The 17,767-nt window shown below is 49.3% G+C and overlaps 1 protein-coding gene across 6 annotated transcripts; it reads right to left on the reverse strand.

The window, feature by feature from the left end:
• Positions 1 to 271: 271 nt before the first annotated feature.
• ITGA10 (integrin subunit alpha 10) lies at positions 272 to 16,846 on the reverse strand. 6 transcript variants are annotated; one of them, XM_038562034.1, is made up of 30 exons: positions 16,412 to 16,845; positions 14,666 to 14,777; positions 14,356 to 14,465; positions 14,050 to 14,150; positions 13,733 to 13,847; positions 12,929 to 13,056; positions 12,634 to 12,782; positions 11,803 to 11,953; positions 11,436 to 11,601; positions 11,230 to 11,303; positions 10,838 to 10,982; positions 10,504 to 10,652; positions 10,132 to 10,275; positions 9,789 to 9,989; positions 9,353 to 9,483; positions 8,594 to 8,760; positions 8,357 to 8,499; positions 7,854 to 7,967; positions 7,568 to 7,653; positions 7,270 to 7,411; positions 7,008 to 7,100; positions 6,779 to 6,855; positions 6,583 to 6,672; positions 6,071 to 6,149; positions 5,789 to 5,902; positions 5,454 to 5,534; positions 5,187 to 5,300; positions 3,799 to 3,894; positions 3,420 to 3,533; positions 272 to 3,122 (listed from the first exon to the last, which is right to left on the reverse strand). In XM_038562034.1, the coding sequence occupies exons 1-30, from the start codon at positions 16,461 to 16,463 to the stop codon at positions 3,057 to 3,059; spliced, it is 3,504 nt and encodes a 1,167-aa protein (XP_038417962.1). In that variant the 5' UTR covers positions 16,464 to 16,845; the 3' UTR covers positions 272 to 3,056. The 6 variants fall into 6 exon arrangements, 5 of the variants coding, with proteins under 5 accessions (XP_038417962.1, XP_038417961.1, XP_038417963.1 ...); XM_038562033.1 differs by having other exon boundaries at positions 9,789 to 9,992; positions 16,412 to 16,844; XM_038562035.1 differs by having other exon boundaries at positions 9,789 to 9,992; positions 14,059 to 14,150; positions 16,412 to 16,843.
• Positions 16,847 to 17,767: the final 921 nt, after the last annotated feature.

The raw sequence follows: 17,767 nt of genomic DNA on the forward strand, positions 1-17,767 counted from the left end.
CTTTGATGGTAGGAGTTGTATTTTATATTGTTCTCATTGCCTGGCACATATTAGCTGCTTAATGTCTGGTGAGTGAATGAACTAAAGATGAAGGAGGGAATGAAGAAGCAACGAGAAGAAAGGAAGGCATACTCCTGTGTCTGAGGAGACCCTGCTGTTTCTACAGTGGCTTCTCAAACTGGCTCTGCTTCAGAGGCTTGTTTAAGAATAGGTTGGGTTAGAGAAAGTCCCACTCTGGAGCTGAAGGATAGAGAAGAACAGGATCTTTAGGTGGGGAAAAATACTTAAAATGTTCTTTTAATTAAATGGATAGAGAATTAAATGAACCAGTCCTCAAAGAGATGCATCTCCCTTTTGGTGCTGACTGGGAATAAAGAGGGAGATCTGTCCATATAACCATGGCCTCTGTTCCAGCCTCAGAAAACATGCTCCATAAAGGTTGATCAAGCGATAGCCTATATGAAGTGCACTAAGGGTCACTATAGACTCCCCCTACTACAAAAAACTCACCAGCGTGCCACAGAATGTCGTCCCTGCCTATTGGCCAGACCAGCCACCATTTTTGGAGTTAGACAAAGAGGGAAAGAAATGGTCTTAAGCACACATGTTCCTTGAAAGTACTAGAAGAATACTAGATGTCTAAAAAAAATCAAAGATATTTGATTTCTACCATTGGAAACTTCTAATTATCTCCTTAGTGGGCATGAGGGCTTCAAAGGGAATGAGGCGTAGGATGAGATTTAATGGCGGGACATGACTTAAGGAGCACTGGCTATTGTGTAAGACTGATGAATCACTGAACTCTACTTCTGAAACTAATAATACACTATACGTTAATTGAACTTAAATTTAAAAAAAAGATTTAGTGGCAGGAGACAATAGCACATAGGCAAAACAAATCTTCAGGACTTGTATGAAGTAGGAGTGGGTCACTAGATTAGGGGCACCACTTAGTGCTTCGATATACATTCTGACTTAACCCTCACAATACACAGCAAGGTAAATTATTTTATAATAAAATATTTTTATAACAACAGTTATCCTTTATTGAGTACTTAGTATATGCTTACTTTACTTATCTCCTTTGGCCCTCACAACCCTAGGAAGTTTAAAGTCAAGAAAGCCAAGACTTAAAGAAGTTAAATCTGTCCAAGGTCAAACAGGTTTTAAGTGGTATAGCTGAGATTTAAACCCGAGCCTCAGGGTAATTATGACTTGTCCAAGGCCGCACAGCTAATAAATGGCAGACCTGGGGTTTCAATCTAGGCCTACAACTCTGTAGTCACTTAGGTAGATGAGGATTGCAGGCTAGAATACATCTCCAGTGGGAGAATCACAGAAAACATTTCAATTATTTTATGACTTTGCCTTCCAGAAACTCAACTGTATAAGGTCTCAGGTGGTCCAAGAATTTCCCTCTCACCATTCCTTGAGCCATCCATATCCTTGGGAACTCAAAGAGAATCAGAAATCATTTGACACTGAACTTTTTGTTCTGACCAACTGATATACCTGTCCACCCTGCTAGGAAACAGAGACAAAGTCCTGTGCAAAAGGCCAGAGACATGCCAAGATAAACATTGTGGCCAGGCCTCAAGAGCAGCCCTGGAGAACAAGTTCTGTGGCTGCCAGTCAATTGCCCAGTCAGGCCTCCTCTCTTCTCAGCTCAAAACTGGTACTGATTCTTCAAATGGCCGTCAGAGCCAAGCCTTAGAGACCAATAATAGACCTTGGTGTCCAAAGTCTTGATTACAAAGAAATGTAAGTTACCCAGTTGTTGGTGAAAATCTAATTCTCTCTACTACTGGCCATGACCACAAAACGGGAGGAGAGGTGGTGAGGTGACCCAGAGATAGAAATTGGGAATTTCCAGTAAATATCAGGCAAGGCTGCCAAACTCATTCCACCAGAGAAGCCCTACAAGGAATGCCTACTGTTGCCCCAGAAACATTTTCCTAGAGCCACACAACCCATGCTAAGTGAGTGAGGGCTTACTCCCCAGAGACCTCCTTCCACCTACTTTGGCTTCTTCATTAATGTGGACCTGACTAGTTTAGATTCCATGGAACTGCTGCTTCCCAAAGCCGGTGAAAGGGTTTCCAACTATCAAGAAGTCATCTCCCTTCTCTCTTGTTTCTAAAAGGTGGCCCCAAAGAGGGCTCATGAGTAGGTGAGGCCCGCTGAGAGAGGAGAAAACACTGCCCACAGCTATTCAACTCTCCATGGCCAGGACCAAAACCCTGGGACTTTTCTCTGCTACTCCAGCTCTAGCCACCTGGGGGCCCCTGGCTCCGGAGAATCAGGCACTCAACCCTGGCTGTGCTCCCAGGGATAGCTGAGAGTTGGGAAACCCATGCCCAGCAGGCCCCGGGGCAGCTCAGTTTCACAGGCACCTGAGGGCGGGCTAGTGCACCATGAAGTCTCAGGTTTCAGGGGGATGGCGGTTGCCCGTCTAAAAGCTTCTCTGTTCCTTGGAATTGTACAGAATGTCTCTTGTGGCTTTTCCTCCTCCCTCCTTTTTTCCTGTTGACTCTCCCCATCCGGCTCTCTGAATCACCAGACTCCACAGGAAAGCAGCAGATGTTGACTTTACTTTCTGAAGCCAACGTCAGCTCCCTCTGTGGAGTATGGAGCAGGCAGGAAGGTGAGACTCCGGGAATGGAGGAAGATAGTCCTCATCCTTTCCAAACTTGAGGGAGGATGGAGGGGGATTCTAAAAGGAGTCAGGGAGCTGTGGCAAAAAAAAATCTTGGTTCCTGGGGCTAAGGAAAAAGGGGCCCCAAACCAAGGCCCCAGGGTTGGCTGTAGAACTGGGATCACGAAGCGGGAAGTACAGGGTGAAAGTGTTTCTGGTTTTGGTGACACCCTTTCTCGTCTGAGGTAAGGCCTCATCTCTTCCAGCAGCATCCTCATGACTCAAAAGTCAAGTCAGGCTGTAGGTCTGGGGAGACAGTCTAAAGGCTTCTTCTTGTCCATCTGAGCCCCCAAACCTTGGCTCTTATGCAAGTCTTTTGGAGAAGCTGCCAAGGAGGACTTTCTAGGGCGTTATTCTACATTCATTGCTCCAATTTCCCTTCTCTTTTTTCTTCCTCAGGGATTTTCTTACGGGTAAAGAAGCCAAGCTGTAGAGGAAGAGATAAGAGTCATCGCCAAATGTCCTGCCTGGGGACCTTGCCAACAGCCCTCAGACATATCTGAAATCTTCACTTTTCTTCTGCTTCCAAAAATGAGATTCTAGTTTATTTTATTTGGCTTAGATTAATCCAACCAACATTTGTAGACTAGAGTGAAAGAGATCCAGGCAGGACACCCACAGCCTACTTAGCTGGCCAGCACAAATCCAGTTCCCCCAGGTCTAATCAAGGAGCCCTAAACTCATGGGCACCATGCCCCATATTTCCCACCAAAGCAGTGCTTACCTTCCAAAGACAGAAGACAAGGAGAGCAAGTAGGAGAAGCCCTCCCAGGACACTGCCAATAAGGATCCATAGGGAGATGAGGACAGGGCGGGTCTGAATCACCTCCAGCAGGCTCTGTGTGGGGAGGAGAGCTGTTTGGTACTTGTACCCTTTGTCCCAGCTAGCCTCACTTCCCATTATTGGGGTGACATAGAAGAATAAAAGAAAGAAACTGAGGCAGGAATAAGGCAGTCAGACCCAAGCATCCTGATTTATCACTTCCAACTCCCCAGCTGCTGCCTAATGAGGAGGCCTGGCTTCTGAAAAGGCCTCCAGGTGCCCTTGCCCAAATCCCACCCTCACTCTTTCCACTGCTCTCAAACTCAGGCTCCTATCCCACCTCACTCCAACGAGAGGCTTCAGGCAGCCGTAGGACACTGCCCTCCTTAGCTCCCAGCTCAAAGGTGCTGACCACCGTCAGAGACTTGAATTTGGCCTGTGGAACAAGTGGATTGGAAGACATTTAAAGTGAGCCATCATCAGGTGATATGGTCTTAGAACCCCAACAGCAAAGATGAGGCTGGTAGGTACAATTTACAACATCTTCCAGACCAGAAGAAAAGGTTGGAGACCAATGGAGAAAGAGAGGAAGGGTGATAGATGGAAAGTCTCTGGCCCTTCATATGTGCTGTTTGCTCTACGTGGTATTATTTAACTCCCCTTTCTTTGGCTAGCCCCTACCCTTCCTTTAGGTTGAAATTTAGATGTCATCCACTCTGGAAATTAGAGAAATGTTTCCTCCTAACCCTCATCACCCTGGATTAGGTCTTATTATTCTGTTTACTTCTCTTTTACCACTGGACTATAAGGTCCTTGAGGTCAAGAGCTGTGTCTTACAAATGTATGTGTTTCTAGTGCCCGGTGCCTAGCACAGTACCAAGTACACATGAGTTCCTCAAGAAAGCTTTATTGAGAAAGTAGATAAATGAATGAAAAAGGATACTGAGGAGAGATAAAGAGAGAACCAGACTTAGAGAAGGATGGTATCTCAGACTTTCCCATAAAATATACCTACATCCCAGGGATCTTGTGCTATTCAAAGTAAATAGCCCCTAGTGAGAAATAGCTGTTATAATTAAGATGTCATTTCCCTGCTCAGAAAGTCACACTGACTGCTGACTGCCTATCATATTTAAGTTTAATTTCATCTCCCTAGCTTTGGAGAACTTTCATAACCTAGATCCCTTTAGCTCTACAATCTTGCCTCCCATTACCCTCCAATACTTATCATGCATATAATATCAACTATTTATTTACTTGTTTAAGAGAAATGCATTGAGTCACCATAATGAGTTAGGCATGGTGCTAAGTGTTGGGGACATTCTCCTCAGTATCTACCTAATACAGGTCCGTTTATATAGTAGGCATGTGATAGATTATTAACTGTTGGATTTAGATATCCTATAAATGTTGGTTATTGCCATAGCACCAAGGGATGATAAACAGAAGAAAATACAAGGATAATAACTACCTTTAATGAATCCATCTCCTTATTCATTTATTCTTTACAACTCCATGAAGTAGGTATTATATTCCCCATTTTAGAGATGAAGAGAAAGAATCAGAGAGAGATAAAATAACTTGTTCAAGGTCCAACAGATAGTAGGAGGCAAAGCTAGAACTTGAACATGAGTCTATTCCAAAGCCTATGAAGTTTCAGGTAGGAGTGGAAAGATGGTAGTAGAATAAAAGATTTTAAAAGAAAAAAAAAGAAAAGAAAAGATTTACCCTCCGGAAAAATTCATTGTGAACCAGTCTCAATAGTCCAACAGAGACCTCGGTCCCCTTTGCCAGTCGCCCAAGATGGCACCTCACGACCTGACACCGAGTGTTGCTCCCATTCTGCCAGAAGAGAGAGACAGATCAGGATCTTGGAGTGGAAAAATCGTCTATTCCCCACCCCAAGTTCTATTCCCTGCCCCAAGGCTCTGAAGTTTACTGCTCCCCTCTGCATTCCCACTCTGGACATCTTCTTCACCTTCTTGTGACTCATACCAGTCTGTTCATGTACTGAAACTCCTCTGGGTGCACAGGGGGCTGTGGAGGCTCGGTCAGGTTCTGTACTGTGCAGCTTGCCTAGAGGGAGATGCAATGTGAGAGACCCTCTTGATGGCAAGAGGCCAGCCATTCCAGGCTGAGCAGGAACATACTCCCACATTCTGTGGTTCTTCCCTGGGAATCCCTTTCTTTCTCCTCAAACAAGCCACATGTGTTAAAGAAAGGTCTTCCAGAGGAAGAAGCCCTGAGAGCGGTGACCCAGCAGATGGGAGGTTAGGTAAGTTCACCAGATAGAGATGGCAGGGATCCATCCACCCTTAGCCCAGACTCACATTGTTAGTGACGACTTGAGACAATGACAGGAAGTAGTTGCCCCCATGGGCTACAGCTGGAAGGAAGGCTGAGATGATGAGGCCACTGACCACATAGCAGCCAAGGTTCTGAACCTGAGAGGAGGATTGGAAATGGGAAGAAGTGGGAGATAGAAGATCCTTCCTCTTCTGTCCCTTTACTCTAGATGCCACTGGAAATCTGAGAGAGACTCCCCTCCTTTGCTCAGGACTCCTCCTCCTCCCCCTCCCCCTGCTCATGCCAAAGCCCCTCCAGCTTCTCACCCTAAGAGTGGTTTTGAATTCGGGACCCACTGGGAGGGTCCCATATGGGTGAACCTCATAGCGGTGCAGAGTGGACTCACTGCGTGGACACCAAGTCAGGAGGTACATGGTCACAGCCATGACACAGACACAGGGGCACATGATCAGCACACAGACACGGATTCAGGGAAGGCAGAGCCAGCACATGGATAAAGAGATGGGTGTACATAAAGAAGATCGAAATGGGACATGACGTAGACTTGGTACAAACTTTATGATCACAATACATTCTCCCCACCCCAGCTTCCCTCCCCAGGGCCTTGAGCAAAGCCCTATACCTAGGATGCATAGGTATACCTATACCTAGGAAAGTAAGATGTTTAAAAGTTTCAACTTGAGTGGGACTCACAGTAAAAAGATGGAGCAGCCCAAGAGTTTTGGGGGAAACACTGAAACACATGGAAGGAAAGGGAGGAAACATAGATTATGAGCCTGGGGTCAGAATGGGGTCATAGTGGGGAGCTGAGCCATACCTGGAGAACAGGAGGTGGGGCTCATATTGAATGTAGGCTGAGATCTGGGCTGTGTTATCTTGAAGGGTCCCGTTTTTCTCCAGGCTATTGCTGTAGGGTTAGGGGGAGAGGCTCACATCCTAGTCCCCTCTCAGACACCCCTTCCCCCACAAGACCCAACAGGAGAGGCCTGGGAGGAAGTTTCCTTTGTTCTCACCTTGAAGCAGTCAGCCTCACAAGGACCTGGCTCAGGAGGGAGGAGCAGCTAAACTCAAACTCCAGCAGGAAGGTCACCTGGGATCATATGGGGTCATGGTATATTCCTATTCATGAGGCCAGTAGAAGAACAAGAGCCCTTGTGTACCTCCTTCCCTAAACTCCCAGGCCCCACAGACTCCAGCACCTGCTCTCTCAGAGCCTCTTTCTCATTCTGGGCCCCCATTCACCTTGGCTCCAGTCCGAAAGACAGGGTGAGCCACACTGCAGAGCCGGACATGAGGGGAAGGGGCTGCACACTCCACCTTCACTGGGCTGTCCCTCTAAGAGCAGAGGAAGGGGGATGGGGCTGAAGCTGAGGCTGCAAGTGCTCTCCCACCTGCAGCCTCTGAACACTGAGCTTCCCTCTGGGCCTTCACAGCCCAGGCCCATACCCCTGTCTTCTCCTTCCTTTGGCTCTGACTCCTCCTAAACCACCCTCCATCCAGGTACCTGAGACGTGAAACTGGCCAGATGGAGGTTTCTGGAGAAGCTGAGACTCAGGCTAGTGTTGTAGGCATTTTCCTTCCTGTTCTCCAGAGTTGCTGACACCAGCACTTTCTGCCGACCTCCTCGAACCACGAATGGGTCCCTCCTAGGAGTGGTGGATAAGGGGAGAGCCCACGAGTTGAAAAACTGCCCAAAACATCACTTCTGCTTTCCTGGGCAACACACAACCCTCCAGCTCCCTGCAAGCTCCTTCCAGTCTGCTTCAGGTCACCCCAGTTTGGCCAGTTCATGTCTGTCCTACCTAGAGCCTCTGATGTCTACACTGGCTTGAAGCACCAGGTCTGTGATGCATTCATTGTCAGGGCCACAGTCCTTTGAGAAGGGGACCTAGAGGGGAAAGAAGGGGCTAAGGCCTGGTAGGAAGGCAAGGAGAAAGAAATGGAATTAGGGGAAAAGTGAAAAGAGAAGAGCGGGTGCCCAGATCAGATTTTGCCACAATATCAGGTCTCCACCCTCCACGCCTCTTGAAGTCACTGAGAAGGGCAGCATCGGGACTGAGAGACAGGGCTGGGCTTGGCACCACTGACCAGCTTTTGTATGGAGGTGGGTGAGCCCTCATCCAGCACAGGCCCTGGCTTCGTGGTGTTGTCCAATGCAAAGGTCACAGTCAAGGCCAGTGGCCGGAGGTAATCTGAGGTATCCTGAGGAAAACCAGAGTCAAGGATCATGGGGAGCCAGGGTTAGGGGTACAGCCCAGGCCCCATGAAGAATGTGATTGTTATAGTGATCATTTACCCAGCACCTTGCCTGTGCTGGGTACTGTCCTAAGGGTTTATCAATACTATTACATTTAATTCTACTCCCACAGTATAGGTGTTATTAGTGTCTCCTCCTGTCAGGCAAGGAACCTGAAGTTTGAAGGTTGTGTGACTTGAAGTAGACCAGTGGAGCTAGGCTTCAAACCCAGATCAGCCTGCTTCCAGAGGCTGAACTTCCTGGCTTTCTTGCCAATATAGCCAGAATTCCTCCTCCCATCAGTCCTCTCCTTCCTCCCAGGCCCTGATGAGAAGCACTTACTGCCCCTCCTCACCAGCACATGGAAGCGCAGCTGCTCACAGGTGACATTCCCTACGCTGAGCTGGAGCCTCCGAGGGGACAGCCTCTGGCCAGAGCCATCAAACACAGCCCGCGCCCCTGCCGTCCACTCATCTAGTGATGCTGTAAACCGCAAATCTGGACAGGGCAGGCAGGAACGACAGTGAAGGGGGGCAGGCAGAGACCAAGGCAGGTGGGGCTGAGAGTTGCTTAGGACGCTCCTGCCACTCACAGAATCGGCGATTCCAGCGGCCAGGAGTGCGAGAGGTCACTTGGAAGCAAAGGGCCGCAGAAAGGCAGGCTGCCTCTTGGCCTCGCCGGCTGCAGTTCTTCTGAACCACACTGATGGCTGGTGGGGTCACCTCCAGGGAGGGGCCCAGGTGCACAATGGGCCGGGAGCTGGAAGCAGGGTGGGAAAGAAATCCTAGCAGTAAGAGGAAAGCCCTGTGAAAAAGGCAATCCCCAGTGTTGGCCTCCCAGAGGTCAAAGAAAAGAACAAGGGGCTAGATGTATATGTGTCACCCTCCCCTGAACCTTCCAGTGGGAAGATAATAGCTGACATTGAAGAAATACTTGCCATGTGCTAGGCACTGTGTCAAGATCTTTACCCGAATGTGGCATTGGATCCTCACAACAAGCCTATGAGGTAGGCCCTACGATCATTCCCACTTTAAAAACTAGGAAATGGGGACGGCTGGGTGGCTCAGAGATTGGTCGGCTGCTTTTGGCTCAGGGTGTGATCCTGGGGTCCTGGGATCAAGTCCCACATCAGGCTCCCTGCATGGAGCCTGCTTCTCCCTCTGCCTCTCTCTCTCTCTCTCTCTCTCTCTCATGAATAAAGAAATAAAATCTTTAAAACAAAACAAAAAGAACTAGGAAATGGAGGAACAGAACAAGTTGTTCAAGAAATACAAATCCAAGTCTGACTCCCAAGCCCTTGCTTTTAACGGCCACGCCACGCTGTTCAGTCTCCAGAGCTGGGACCTCTCACCTGAGCAGGACAGCTGCCCCTTGGGCACCCACAGCCACATCTACCAGGTCATCTCCATCCAGATCCAGCCGGCCATCCACACTACGGCCAAAGTAGCTGAGGGCCTGTGGCATGGAGATGGCAGCAATCCTCTGAGAGGAAGAGAGGGGAGACTGAGCAGGGACTCTCATGCCTGGTGACCCAGGCCACCCACCAGGCACACAATAAAGAATAAGAATAAGAAGGAATAAGAGAAATTAGCTTGTGTTCAGGAGTCTCTAATACAGCAGCCTGTATCCTACTGTACCACCTCAGCTTTTTGACTACTGATAAAAAAGCACTTGTCCAGTTTGTGTCTCAAGGTCAGGGAAACATGGAGGAGCAAGGAGCATGCCCTCCACTCCTCCCACTTCCCTTCCTCCCACCCATGTCACTGCTTTATCTGGACACTCCTGACCTGGGCAGGACGGGGCCTGATTCCACTCTGGGTGCCATGATATAGGTACAGGGCTCCGTGATGCCCATCCTCCAGGGGCGCCCCCACAGCCACATCAGCAAAACCATCTTGGTTCAGATCAGGAATGGCACCCATGGCAAAGCCAAACCGAGCATCCTGGGGGGGTTCTGGCTGAAGCGTGCCCTGGAGTGTCAGCAAGGACTGCTGGTGGAGGGAGAAGAAGACAGAAGATGCTGGCTTGATAGTCCCAAGCTGTCAGTGAGCCCGTGAATGGAGGCGCCTTCTTTCCCTTCTTTCCTCCACTCCCCCAAGACAAGTTCAAGGGGATCCCAGCAAGTCTCACCTGCCCCACCAGATACACATAAACACGCCCCGTCTCCTTATTCTGGGGTCCCAGGAACATGGGAGCAGCCACAAGTAAGACATTGGTTGTTCCATCCCCATCTGTATCCAATGGGCAGAGCTCACTGCCAAAGTAGGAACCAATCTGGGGAATGGTGGAGAGTGGTGACCCCAGAGAAAAGACACAAGGTGATTATGGACAAATGAGAAGCATCTACCAGCCTGCTAGTCTGGTCCTCACACCCTTTGCAGATTCTGCCAACCAGAGTTCAGCAAAGACTTTTTGGGCTCCTCTCTTGACCCTTCCCTTTCCTCCCCACAGCCTGAAGGTCCCTCAGGATCCGAGGGTCCCACCCTTCCTTGGATGTCCTACCTGCTCCCCCTGGAGGCTCTGGGCAACCCTCACAGCCCCATCTTTCTTAAGCTGGAAGGCGATGACCTTTCCTCTGTGTCTAAACCGAGGAGCCCCTGAGAGAAAGAGGCGGCGTCCACCCCGCAAAAGCATGGAGGAAACAGAGTAACCTAGAGGTGGGCAGGGAATCAAGGGCGAAAGGGAAAGCAGATGGGGTCAGAGTAGGAGGGTTCGCCAAAGGCACAGGAGGAGGTTCCAAGGAGAGCAGCAGATTAGTGAGAAACTGCTCATACCCCCGCACGGGTGAAACATTTCCTCCTTGTCCCCCAGCCCCCTGCAACCCTCTGCTACTCACCCAAGTAGGCTGCATGGTTCTGGAAAGCAGGGGGGAACTCATCTTCCAGGGCTGTCCGTGGGGGGAAAAGGTGGTGACCCTCTTCGAGCCACAATACAGAGCCCCCCCAGTCGTAGGCCCCCACCATTCCAAAGAGAATCCCATCCTGTATGGCAGAAACAGATGGGGTCCCTTGAAAAGACATCAGGAAACAAGAAGTAAAAACCCCAGGAGTGAGAAGGCCACTAAGAGTACACTGGGGTCAGTTGGAAAGGCATGGGAAGGTCAGCATGTGCACCGGTTAAAGGAGCAATCTAGAAGAACCCTGAGTTGAAGTTGCCCGAGTCTCAAGTCTCAGGTTGGGAGAAGTCAAATGTTGAGAGAGGTCATAGTGGGGTCAGAGTCTGTCCAACCTTCAGCCGATGAGTGGAGAAACCAATCTGAGACATTTCCAGCCCGAAAGAGCTTTCATTTTCTCCATGGGACCCTTGAGCAAGAGAAAATATCAAGGCAGTATCAGGGAAGACATTTCCTTCAACTTACTGAACTCCCCACAGAACCCCACCTACACCCACAGCTCCCCTTCCCCTGTGCCCCATTTCTCCAGGGTCATTGTTACCCTCGAGGCCAAAAATCCGGTCTCCCAGGGCGTCTACAATGTCAGTCAGTGCAGCTTCATCTGTGACATTGAAGAAGAATCTCTCATCTGGGTCATTGGCAATCATTCGGATTTCCCGCAGGAAGGAAGTGGGGTCTCGCTGCCTCCGGAGATAGTGGCCAAGGACCTGAGGTCAGGAGAGCCAGGTGGGGTCAGCTAGCTGTGTGGAGTGGGATGTTAGGGCTGGCACAGGACACAGCCAATGAAAATGAAGGAGGGGCAGCATAGCTGATCTCTGGGAAGTGGTTGATGTCCATTTTCTTTGAGTTCTCTGTCCTCAATGTCACCACCCCCACTCCATCCTTCTGAATCCAGGGCAGCGTCTCACCGCGATCCCATAGCGGGTCACTCTTCCAGCCTCACAGGCCTTTAGTGCAGCGGGAAGCTCCTCCCCATCGTGTGACTCTCCATCCGTGACAACCACCAGTAGCCTGGCAGCCTCTGGTCGGCCACCACGGGACAGACTGAATCCTTCTGTGCTAAGAAGAGAGAAAAAAGAGTGAAGTGTGATCACATGTATGCAGACACACACACACACACACACACACACACACACACACCACTGTCAGCAGTTCACCGAGGTCAGGCATCTTGCCTTTCAGACCATCTCCCTGACAGTGTCTGGCATGGGGACCGGCACACGGTAAGAGCTGCAATGTTTGAATGTCAGAGAACACATAAAGCAGCATATCCTCAAAGCAAATATGTGTAAAATCCATTCATTCACAGATTCATTCAGCAAACGGCACACTGAAGAGAGGACACATACAGTCAGAGGATGTAAAATCAAGGAGAGTGGTCAGGACAAGGGAGTCTTCCCAGAGATGAGTCTTCAATCACTTTTGGCAAGTGGGCTAGGATGTGAGTGGTGGAGACCCTGAAGGCCAAGACCAAAGGGAGAGTGGAGAGAGAGAGAGAGTTCGGTCTACAGAGATAGCGAAATCAGAAACATGGAAAGACACAGACATCAACAGTTTGAAGAATGTGTTGAGAAGGGCATGCAGTGACAGCCGGCTTAGCCTTCCCCACCCACCAGAGTGTGCACAAAGAAAAGCATGCCAGACATCTTAGAATGGACGCCCTGCGCTCCAGACCCTCCCCTAAGCCTTCTAGGCCCTCCTCGCTCTGGCCTTCCAGGCTCCCCTTCCCAATGCCTCACCAGGCCACCAGGATTGCTTGGGCAGTCTTTGTTTCTCGTCCTTCTCGCCGACTCAGGTTCCTTGCTGCCCTCACCACTTCTTCCTTGGTTCGGAAATCTCCCAGGGACCACTCATGCACAGGGCTTTCCCCATACTGCACCAGTCCCACCTGAAATTGAAGTGTGTACTCACCTGGCATGTGTGTACTGAGGGTGAGGAGATGGGTGCTTGGATACTACTGAAGACACTACCTATATTCACCTCCTCTCTCCCCGTGTCTCCCTCTCCAAGCCCATCCAAATGGCCATCTCTTACCTGTACTTGCTCTGGGTCAATGAACAGTCTCCCTACCAGTCTTCGTAGGAAAGTCTGAACTTCAGACCAGGGATAGATGCTATTGGAGCCGTCCAAGACGATGACAACATCCATGTAGGTGGGACAGCCTAGGAGGAGGGGTGTTCTGATGAGGAACAGAGGTGTAGAAGGATACTGGGCATGAAGACAGCAAGGGAAAAGGTCACAGGAGGGCATTCAAACACTTTTTTTTTTTTTTTTTTTTTTTTTAGGCACTTCCGAACATGCAAGGAAGGTAGTATGCCAGGCCCTGGGTAAATGAAGAAATGAATAAAAGAGGGGTTGAGCATGCATACAACTTACAAGAGGAGGAGGAGGAGAAGAAGAAGGGAGGAAGAGGAGAAAGAGGAAGAATTTAAGTATTAGGTAAAACAGAGCACCGCGCTGTAGGAGAACAGGAGGGGCAGCCTGACGGTGGGGAATTGAAGGAGGCAGCCCTGAAGATGTTTGAGGAGAGGAGACTATAAGAAGATGCATTTACATGGAGAACACTTTAAATAAAAGGACACAGAGGTATAAAAATAGATGACAAAGAGGAGAATGGGGAGGGAACTGCTATGGCCAAGGTACAGTGTGTGGAGGGACAGAGTGACTTCACTTTATGGAGTCTTGATGCCCTGGCAAATAGTCTGAATTCAAATCTGTTAGGAGACATGGAACCTTTGCAGCACATCAAGTAACAAGGAGGAAAGCTGTGTGGGCCACCTGCCCAGCATCTACCCTATTGCCCCATCTTTTCCCCCCCTGCACTGGGTGCTGGCTCACGTTGTGCGGTGGGTGCCAGGCTGCCCTGGGGCCGGAATGAAGCATCTACGCGGGCACATATCCCAGAACTGAAGACAGAGGAGCCGCAAGCACGAGACCAGAGAGGGGCACAAGCCTGGGGATAGGTAGAGGAAATATTGCCCCCAGGCGTGGGAGGGGGGCATAGAAACCCCTCCCCGAGATTCCCCTCCTTTATCTCTAGGGTTTCAAACTTTTTTTTTGGGGGGGGGTTTCAAACTTCTTGACCACTCCACATAGACCCATCTCCCTCACCATACCGCCCTTTTCTCTGCCAAAATCCTTCAGAGACCCCTTTCCTTAGTCACCATGAATCCCCCATCGTTGTCTGTCTCTAGCAGAGACATTCCCAGGTGCATATTCACAGCAGGATGAGATGAATTTCCCAGTGGATAGTCACCTGGTTGGAAGGGGGTGGAAGAGAATGAGATCATGGGGTCACACGTGGAGTTCTTGAATTTAGGGTGATTTGGAAAGAGGATGAGGTCAGGATCAAGTCAAAGACAGAGTAGTGGGACATGGGGTTGAAGGTGAGGTGTGAGGGGTCAAAGGTCCTAGCATATCAGGTTAGGGGCTAGGAGTGGAAGAGTGAGGCACCGTCTTACCCAAATGGCCTTTGGCACATGGAGCACTGTGGGAGCCCCCGACAGGGCAGCGATAAACATCCCCCCTTCTGTCTCCTGAAGGCCCATCCCAGGGGGCGCCCACCAGCATCCTGGGAGGAAAACATGAGTATGAACTTTGTGTGAACATGACCTTTGAGATAGGACAGAGGGAAAATGCATGGAATAGCAAGTCCCGAACCCCAGCCACTTCCAAAAGACCAGATTTCTTTAGATTCCCATCTGTCTCGCCACCCTCTTTAAGATCTCTACCACAGTCCCAACCCCATGGCCCTCTGGTGTCTTTCCTCACCATCGACGGCCACCCCCGACATGTTGTAAGACACTATATCCAAATTCTGCCTCAGGTGGCCCTGGGAAGAGGCGCGGGTGATGCACATCCAGGTTAAAGGGGGAGCACAGACCTGGGAGGCAGGATCAGAAGAGTAGCAGGCAGCAGTCAGAGAGGCTAGTGAATGACTGGAGAGGCACAACCAGAGAGAAGCACGAAGGGAACGTCTTGATCTCAGTCTATCTCCCTGTTTCTTACTCACAAGTTGTCTTGGCCTCTGTCAATACCTTGTACTCAGAGCCTCCAAGCAAGGATGATCTGCTTCCTGTGTTTGGGTCCAGATATCTAACCTGTGGCCCTCTGCCATGCTGGTCACAGCTGTGTTTCCATTCCCACCCCTGAAATCTCATTCACAGATATGTCTGGAAGGGTCAGGTTCCTCTTTTGCACATCATTCCTCCTACACATCCTCCTTCTGAAGCTGCAAGAGTCATAGAGGGAGAGGGGCCTTTCTGCAGCCCAGAACAATTGTTCCTTCCAGATTCTCCCCCAAACACAGGACCCCAGAGAGGACAAGAGGAGGCTAGTGGGGACTGCATGGCAAGGTCTCCCGTCTGTCTCTTCATGACTCCCAGAGTCACTGTCACACTCTCAATCTGTTTCTCCACTGTCTAGATCTGTGCATGATTCCAGCCCTGAAAACCTCAGTGGTAATTAACTGGGTGGGGCCACTCGCCTGCCCACACACATGGTTTGCAACCATCCTTACCAAGGGTCCCATCACCCCAAAGTTCCCCACAGCCTGCTCCTTTCCTAACTCATCCACTCTCCCAACTGCTCCCCGCTTACTTGCACTTCTTCCATAACTTTCAGCCCACTCTAAAGACACCCCCTACTCTTGTCCTGGCTGATTCTCACCCCCCACCCTACCCCAATCCCTTTAAAATCAGATCTGGTATGGGGTGCCTGGCTGACTCAGCCAGTAACCACACTATTCTTGACCTCAGAGTCGTGAGTTCAAGCCCCATGCTGGGCATAGAATTTACTTAAAAATAAACAAAATTTAAAGAATTTAAAGAAATCAGAGCTGGTATTTTAGGAAACAAAGATTACAGGGCACTAGTGAGGAAATCGTCCAGGCCTCTGGTCCCTCCCATGGTTCTTCCTTGTCTGGCTCTCTCCTTTCAAACAACCTCCCCTCAGGCCACACCCACCCCTCCCCCCACATCCCACCACCAATAGCTATAAGCTGTCTTAAACCATGTTCCTTTTCAGAAAGGTGTTTTCTGTGTGAGCCTTTTTGCATCCGGGAAACTGGCAGGGCTCTATGACCAGCAACTGTAGCTCATTGGTTAGATAAACTGTTCTCACCACAGAGTTAGTTATGCCTCAGGCTCCAGAGGAGCTCCAGAAGTTGGATGGAGGATAATAAGAATCAGACTAGCCACGTGGAAGGTCACATCCTTCTTTTTGGTCCACTCACTCTTCTGGGGCTTAGGATAAAGATTTTAGATAACTGGACACCAGTCTGACACAAGGCCCTGCCTATCTCAATACTCAAGCACTCCTGTGTGGGCATAAAAATGAAGACACACACACATACACACAAACACACACACGTATACGCACAACACACAGACACACACCGTGCAGAATCAGTGTTAACTTTTCACTCTAACTCCCAAAGATTTTAATCCTAAAAGGTCCCAATGCCAAACAACCCATACACCTTTCTCCCCAGCAGGAATGGAGGTCAACCTCCCTCACCTGTCAGGAACACCACGGGCAAGAGCAGGTGAGGGATGAGGGGGAGTTCCATGCCTGGTTGTTCTCTGTCCGTTATGAGAAGTCCTCTGTGCCTCTGTCCCTCTCCTTTTCTGTTTTCTTTACTTTCCCTCCCATCCTGCCCCCTCCCACTGGCAGCTAAAAATAAAATGGGAGGAGTAATGGTGGGAACACCGGGGAGCCCCAGACCAAGGAAAGGAGAACTGAGCCATCTTAGCCTCTTTCCCTGCCCCGGTACTGCCCCCTGGAGGCATCATCTCAATATCCAAAGAACACAATTCTTGATTTCTGCAGTTTCTCTCTCCTTTTTCCCCTATTCTTTGGTGTTGCCAGGCAGTAATGCTTTCCTCAGCTTTGGAATAGATGCTAGGCGTGGGAGACAGAGACTTTTTTACTTCTTCTTCTTTTTTTTAATCTTTTTTTTTCTTTAGTTTTTATTTATTTATTCATGAGAGAGAGAGAGAAAGAGGCAGAGACACTGGCAGAGGGAGAAGCAGGCTCCATGCAGGGAGCCCGACATGGGACTCAATTCTGGGACCCCAGGATCAGGCCCTGGGCTGAAGGCGGTGCTAAACCGCTGAGCCACCCAGGCTGCCAGACTTTTTTACTTCTTAATCTTATTTATCTCACCCTGGGATATGGAAAATGAAAGAGCTGGTGACAGTGATATCATTTCCCCTCCCACCCAGGGGAGTCCCAACATGTGAACACAGCCAGCCCACAAACCAAACCTTGCCAGTCTCATTTCACTTAGTTCTGTCTGTGACTCAGCCTGTGCTGCCTTGCAGCATCATACCTTTTGGAAGGACTAGAAACTATGAACTGGTGTGGGGTGTGTGTTGTGGAATCCGTAGAATTACTTGAATTATTAGACCCCATCTTCTTTTTTTTTAAGATTTTATTTATTTATTCTTTTTAAAAAATATTTATTTATTTATTTATTTATTTATTTATTTATTTATTTATTTATTCATGAGAGACACAGAGAGACAGAGGCAGAGACAAAGGCAGAGGGAGAAGCAGGCTCCATGTAGAGAGCCCAACATGGGACTCAATCCCAGGATCATGCCTTGAGCCAAAGGCAGATACTCAACCACTGAGCCGCCTAGGCGTCCCTAGACCCCATCTTCTTAACTAGACTATAACTTCTAAAGTTGGGACCACGGAGCTTCTTAGCTTATTGTATCGCTACCTCTTAGTATTATGCCCTGCATAGTGTAGGTGCTCAATAAAAGCCTGTGGGTGATGATACTACTGGCTAATCCCATGGAGAACCCACACCCTGTAACAGGAATTAGAGACCTCTAATGACCAGAACACACAGGACCAAACCAAACA

This window comes from Canis lupus, chromosome 17 (assembly GCF_011100685.1).
Source record: "Canis lupus familiaris isolate Mischka breed German Shepherd chromosome 17, alternate assembly UU_Cfam_GSD_1.0, whole genome shotgun sequence".
Lineage (NCBI taxonomy): Eukaryota > Metazoa > Chordata > Mammalia > Carnivora > Canidae > Canis > Canis lupus.

What these genes read in the sequence shown, in the direction of transcription:
- ITGA10 (XM_038562033.1), bottom strand. Translation starts at nt 16,463, where the DNA reads ATGGAACTCCCCCTCATCCCTCACCTGCTCTTGCCCGTGGTGTTCCTG. An exon ending in AGCTGCGCTTCCATGTGCTG is followed by an intron (nt 7,968 to 8,356) that starts GTGAGGAGGGGC and finishes GGTTTTCCTCAG; the next exon opens with GATACCTCAGATTACCTCCG. An exon ending in AATTCAAAACCACTCTTAGG is followed by an intron (nt 5,903 to 6,070) that starts GTGAGAAGCTGG and finishes TCCTCCTCTCAG; the next exon opens with GTTCAGAACCTTGGCTGCTA.